The sequence below is a fragment of the Pagrus major genome, chromosome 7 (genome assembly GCF_040436345.1).
Source record: "Pagrus major chromosome 7, Pma_NU_1.0".
NCBI lineage: Eukaryota > Metazoa > Chordata > Actinopteri > Spariformes > Sparidae > Pagrus > Pagrus major.
Window position 1 is genome coordinate 123,963 of NC_133221.1, and position 7,226 is coordinate 131,188.

The following is a 7,226-nucleotide window of genomic DNA, read 5'->3' on the forward strand; positions in this document are numbered from 1 at the left end:
AAACAGGAGACTTTGTGATCAGATGGAGGGGAAATAATCAATAACCACAGCCTTGATATATTGATTACTATATCACTGTAAGATCAGTAACAATTGACTTAAGGTCAGTTTGATCTATTGATCAGCTTCAGTCGCCTTCTGACATCACTGTGATGAACCAGCAGTATGATTGAACAGTCGGTTTCTGCCCCCTGCAGGCACACAACAGGAAGTACACAGACCATAAACACTGATCACTTCAACTTCAGTCAGAGAAAACGTGAGAGCAAAAACAGATTCTGACTTCTCCTTCTTTTAATTGTTATTCATGTATTTCAAAACCATCTGAACCAACAAATCATCATTAAGTCACAGACTGACCTGGTTAGTTACCTGGTTGCTATAGTTACCTGGTTAGTGAGTTCCCACCTGTACCATGAAGCAGGTTCAACACATCCAGACGTTGTTTGTGTCAGTCGGCTCAACAAAACTTCAGACTGCAGTCAGAGTTTATCGATCAGCTGTTTGTTCACATGACAACACGTTTGATACCTCTTCTGCACAAAACAACTTGTGATGAAGAACATGAACAAAATCATCACTGTGCTGCAAATAGTTGAGGAACACTGCAGAAAATGATGAATGATGTAACCTGATCAGTGTGTATATTTATCCGACGCAATTTTCTGATCGGTGTTCTATTAGCTGTAATGCAGCAGCAGTGTGAGTCAGGACAAACATAAAAACACCCAGAGTGGAGACATGATGTTTGAAGGAACCAAACCACATTTTATGTTCGAAAGCTGATCATTAACACAGCTGCTGATCGATAATATAGCTGCTGATCAATAACAGATTCAGCTGGTTGAACAAACAGTCCGAGCTGCTTCGTTTCATCTCATTAATGTAAAGCTTTCATATATAGAACCGGTCCTGTCAGCTCACTGTGGATCCATCAGCACTACGGATTGGAGAGAATAGATTTCAAAGCAGCTGATGAGTGAAGCTGAAGCTGAAACTGAACATCACCTGGAGCAGGTGAGGTCTTCAGCATCCGTTACCATGGTGATGTAACCAGTTTGAGAGAGAGAGAGAGAGAGAGACCCCACTGACACACTGATCTCTCTGTACTACAGCCCTGTGTCCGTCAGCCCAGTTTAAATAAAGTTTATTATTATTATTATTGTAAACATGTTTTATCAGACTGCTTCTTCCGGTCATCTGCTCCTGCCTGATCTGACTCGACTGTTCCTGCCTGATCTGACTCGACTGTTCCTGCCTGATCTGACTCGACTGCTCCTGTCTGATCTGACTCGACTGTTCCTGCCTGAGCTGACTCGACTGTTCCTGCCTGATCTGACTCGACTGTTCCTGCCTGAGCTGACTCGACTGTTCCTGCCTGATCTGACTCGACTGTTCCTGCCTGAGCTGACTCGACTGTTCCTGCCTGATCTGACTCGACTGTTCCTGCCTGATCTGACTCGACTGTTCCTGCCTGAGCTGACTCGACTGTTCCTGTCTGAAAGATCCAACATGGCGGCGTCCGCAGCTTCACGTGAGCTCTTCACGGACGGAGTCAGAGCGGTTCTGCACACCTGGCCTGTTCTACAGGTAAATACACTGACAGTCAGGTAACACATTGACAGACTCACTGCGGAGCAGACGGAATTATGCTACCGGGCTAAGGCTGATAGGCTAACGCTGACAGGCTAACGCTAACAGGCTAACGCTGACAGGCTAACGCTGACAGGCTAACGCTGACAGGCTAACGCTGACAGGCTAACGCTGACAGGCTAACGCTGACAGGCTAACGCTAACAGGCTAACGCTGACAGGCTAACGCTGACAGGCTAACGCTGACAGGCTAACGCTAACAGGCTAACGCTATCACCCGCTGGGTGTCACCGGAGCGAATGTCTGTCGAATATCCGACTTTAAACTAACGTCACCGCGGTGCTAAGTCGAACACGCTACCGATCCGGAGCCGAACCCACCCAGCACTGAGGTCACTGAGGTCACCGAGGTCTGGACCAAATACACATCATAAAAGTTGTCCAATAATTACCTAAACATAATGAACATAATTCTACTTGAAAGATGCAAAAATATTGTACCGCGCTAAGATAAACCGATGTTATCATCTGACCAGCGGCACCAGAATAACGGTGGTTTATTAGCCTCCGGACTGCTGCGGTCCGTGAAACAAAGTATTACTTTGTCACCTCTGTCAGCTGGCGATGGGGGGCGCTGCAAGAAGCGAAACAACCATGAAACTACAGGCAAGAACGAAAGAGAAGAAACTAACAGCTCAGTACCAGTGATGTCATCAATCCGGACGGAGACACCAGAGTGTGTAAGTCATCCCTCCAACCAGACTGATGAACTGTGAAAATCAAAGTGGATGTATGTTAGGAGGTAGCCGACCCACCGGCAGAGTTTACGCTAGACTTTTGTGACGGTCCAAATGTCCGCAAATCTTTCAGAACCATGGCTGGTGTCACGTTAGACTCAAACAAAGTTTCTTAAAATTGACTCACCAATAACAGGCGGTGGGCCGAACGCGTTCTGTATGTATGATATGAAATCTAAGAAAAACTGTTGACAGCCTGGTTTGATCAAATATTTTGGTAAATGTATATTTTAATCAGTCAGTGGGCATGCCCCTGGGCCCCTGGGCCCCTGGGCCCCCGGACCCCTGGGCCCCTGGGCCCCCGGACCCCTGGGCCCCCGGACCCCTGGGCCCCTGGGCCCCCGGACCCCCACAAAATTTCTAGTACCCTCTACTACATGGCAAATTTGAATTTTGGACCTCAGTATTTCTAAAATCCTGCATACGGCCCTGCCGGAGCCTCTGAGGTCCGGAGCCTCTGAGGTCCGGCTCCAAACCCCCGCACACAGAGGAACGTAGACGCCACAGTGGCTGTGTTGGCCCGTTGCCCGGTACATTAGCGCGTCCGCCATATTGGATGTGGCAGGTCTGACCTGCTAACAAGTGGACATGAAAACTGAATAAAAAACACAAATGTTTACATTTAACTGGTTTTAATGAATCGTTTTTATCTTCAGTGATTTATATTCATTTAAGTTCTAATGACATCATTATGACATCATCACTGAGACAAAAAATGAACGAAGTCTGCAAATCAAAGTTCTGAGACTCTGCAGCTGGCAGTGAAGAGAGAAACTCCATGACAGACAAATATACTTATTATATTTTATACAAGAACAGTTTATGTAAATAAAAAGTAAACCTGCAGGAAGCTTCTATTATAAATATAAATGTGAGCTGTAATAACACATGATGACGCTGATCATACAAACTGACCTACATCATATAGAGTTTCTCTCAGATCAGCTGGAAGTCTCTGAACTATTGATGAAGCTTGGTGTGTTTAACTTCAGTTACCGTGGTGATGTAACGAGCTCAGAACAACACAGACATCAGGTGAAGTTATTAAAAGAGTTTCTACACTCATTGTACATTCTGTTCATTGTTATTAAAACACCTTGTTATTTTATTAATAATCAAATCAACTCTTTGATAAAATAAACAGAAGCTTCAACTTTTTGTTCTATTGTGTAAAATCTTCATATTCAAAGTAACTAAAGCTGATTAATGTAATGGAGTAAAAATTACAATAATTCTCTCTGAAACGTATCAAGTGGAAGTTTGAAGTAGCATCAAATAGAAATACTACAATACAGATGTTATACTAAAGTACAGATGTTATACTACAGTACAGATGTTATACTACAGATGTTATACTGCAGTACAGATGTTATACTACAGTACAGATGTTATACTACAGTACAGATGTTATACTACAGATGTTATACTGCAGTACAGATGTTATACTACAGTACAGATGTTATACTGCAGTACAGATGTTATACTACAGATGTTATACTGCAGTACAGATGTTATACTACAGTACAGATGTTATCCTACAGATGTTATACTAAGTACAGATGTTATCCTACAGATGTTATACTAAGTACAGATGTTATACTACAGTACTCCTCTGTGTGCCACCTACTGAACTGAACGACCCATTTGGAGATAGCGGGAGAAAGATGGTGGAAGACTCAGAGTTACTAAAGTTTTATGTGTTTGACGTTATAAAGACGTCCGTCATCTTGAACTGGACAGGAACGTTAACGTCGGCTTGACAAAGTGTGCGATAAGTTTGTGTAACATTCGTTAAGTGTAATAACTTTATGACGGTTTGTTTCACTGTTTAATGTCAACATGTGGACAGGTGAGATTAACTGTCACTTAAAATGAGCCCACCTGTGTGAACTGATGTCCCGGTGCCAAGTATTAAAAAGTCACATTAGATTTTTGTCCTCGTGTGTCTTTAAGGTCTGACTGAGATTTCAGTCCAACTATTAGTTGAACGTCTGTGTTGAGCTCAGTCTTATTTTAACTGTTGACTTAATGAACAATGTCATTGATTGTATCCAACTTCAGAGGAAGATAAAAGCATGTGGACATGATCCGTCTGTTAAATCAGAGGTCAGTGTAAATGTTTAAAACTCTTTGTTTTACTATTTTTATATATTTTAGATCATGTTGATCTGAACCAGCTGCTGTTTAAACTTCTCTTCGTCTCTCAGAGTCATCGAGGCCTGATGGATTCTGTCATCTCTTTTTTTTTTTAACTTCTTTTTATTTCCTTTTATCGAGCGCAGTCATACAGTATATCACAACACATCTTTTTGATGGTACAGTAAGGTGCCACGGGTAAGGCTTTAGGAAGGTTAACAGTCCATGGATGTCTTTCATCCTAACCATAATACATGTGAGGAAAAATCTTTATCTCAGCATTACCACATACCAACATACTTCATTTTTCATTTGGAAATGGTGACAATGTAATTAATAAAGTAACTTTCACATTGCAGATGGCCATTGCCTTAAAAAAAAAAGAAAAGGATGGTTTTACCAAAAAAAAAAGAAAGACGCACAGAAGAAAAAAAAAAGGAAATTCTGCGTATCATTCATATCAAATGAAAATGTAGGGCAATGGGTGACCATTTATTTAGAATACATCTGCTTTCAGTTGTAATAATGCAGTTGAGCTTTGAGCTGTTCAAATGATCTTAGGACTGCTCCGTCAACCAGCTGGTCCAAAACCACTAGACCCCTTTCCTTCCATTTCAGGAATCCCTTGTCCAGCCTAGCTGGGGGGTTGTTTGCTATCTTTATAGCTCTAGAAATGGTCATGGGAAGTTGTAGTTTTTTCCTCACAATAGACCATATTTTTAGAGTGTTTTTAATCCATACATTGGCAATCTTCTTTTCCCCCCATATATCTTGATTCAGGAATGGGATTGAGTCCAATGGCAAATCTGGGCATTCACTCTGCTCCATTCCCACCCATATAGTGTCAGTGTCTTGGGATATCTAAGCAACCATTGATCGGAGTTGGGCTGCCCAATAATATTTTTTCAGACTAGGCAAATCTAGGCCAATTTGGACAGCCATTTATCCAATATAGTAAAGGTGGTGACAGGAACATAGATATGTAGTGATTGAAAGAGAAAGAGTAACCTTGGTAGAATGTTCATTCTTATGGTTTCTATTCTTCCTATCAAGGAGAGTTGCAGGATTTCCCATCTTTTAAGGTCTGCTTTTATGTGGACCATCAATTTCCCATAGTTGGCGTTAAACAATTTTGATAGGTCTGTCGTTATAATAATTCCCAGATATCTAAATCCTTGAGACCAATGGAAATCAAGCCTTCCTGACAATTGAATTGGCCAATGTCCAACAAACATAATTTGTCATCTGTTTGATCCTCAGTTCATTGTTTCTATCATTGTCTGTTTTTGCTGATTGTTTTTAGTTTTTAGGATGTGTGTGTGTGTGTGTGTGTGTGTGTGTGCGTGCGCGTGCACGCGCGTCCTGCCTTTTTTTAACCTTTATATATCTGGTTGAGATCTTGTCAAGTCAGTTTTATTTATATCACAACAAATCATAGTTCAGACTGAGTGAGTGTAATTCTGAGTGTTGCCAACCAACATGAAGACAAAGTATATTTGGATGAAATAACCTTTTAAAACTATAAATAATGAGTCAGAAAGTTACTTTCACTTGGTGGTGGTGACGTTAAAGTCACATGACCGTGATGTCGTCTGTTTATAGGCTAACAGCTTTTTACTGCTACACATTTAATTTATACACTGTGTGCGTGCGTGTGTGTGTGCATGCGTGTGTGTGTGCATGCGTGTGTGTTGTGTTGTGTGTGTGAATGCGTGTGTGTGTGTGAATGCGTGTGTGTGTGTGTTGTGTGTCCGTCAGAGATCAGCTCAGTGTTTCTGTCTGGACGTCTGAACAAAATAACAGTAAAATATACGATTACTGTTCAGTCTGAGGCATTGATCAATAAAGGCTCCTCATTGATCCGACGTCACTGCTGATCTCCAAACATTCAGCTTTCAGTCAAAGAGGGAAAAACGTGATCGTGATCTCAACACAACAAACAAAATTTAAATCATTTGACTTGTGGACTTTTAGGGCTTCCGTACAACAACAAGGTGTTTTAATAACAATGAACAGAATGTACAATGAGTGTAGAAACTTTTAATAACTTCACCTGATGTCTGTGTTGTTCTGAGCTCGTTACATCACCACGGTAACTGAAGTTAAACACACCAAGCTTCATCAATAGTTCAGAGACTTCCAGCTGATCTGAGCTCAAACTGCATCTCAACACACGTTGTGTTTGTTTACTGGCAGATGTTGACTTCGCCAATATGGCGTCCGCTCAGACGTTCGTCAAATTGTAAAGGCGGCGTCTATTTTTCTAAATCTGGTTTTCAGCCCTCGATGCAGCGTCTCCTCCTCCTCCTCCTCCACGTCCTCATCCTCCTCCCCCTCTTCCGCCTCAGCCTCCAACTCCTCCTCTTCCTCCTCGTCCTCCTCCACATCCTCCTCCACCTCCCCCTCCGACTCCTACTCTTCCTCCTCCTCCTCCTCCTCCACCTCCCCCTCCGACTCCTACTCTTCCTCCTCCTCCTCCTCTTCCTCCTCCTCCTCCTCCTCCACCTCCCCCTCCTCCTCCTCCACCTCCACATCCTCCTCCACCTCCCCCTCTTCCTCCTCCTCCTCCACGTCCTCCTCCTCCTCCTCCCCCTCTTCCGCCTCAGCCTCCAACTCCTCCTCTTCCTCCTCCTCCTCCTCCTCCACCTCCCCCTCCTCCTCCCCCTCCTCCTCCTCCACCTCCACATCCTCCTCCACCTCCC

General features: G+C 43.0%; 1 protein-coding gene across 1 annotated transcript in view; it reads left to right on the top strand.

Moving 5' to 3' along the window:
* The first annotated feature begins 1,482 nt into the window (after positions 1 to 1,482).
* Positions 1,483 to 7,226, top strand: part of tsr2 (TSR2 ribosome maturation factor) — a 13,225-nt gene continuing 7,481 nt past the window's right edge. The window contains exon 1 of the mRNA XM_073469906.1: positions 1,483 to 1,590. Within this exon, the coding sequence (XP_073326007.1) occupies positions 1,513 to 1,590 (78 nt within the window). The 5' untranslated portion in view covers positions 1,483 to 1,512. The remainder of the gene's footprint in view (positions 1,591 to 7,226) is intronic.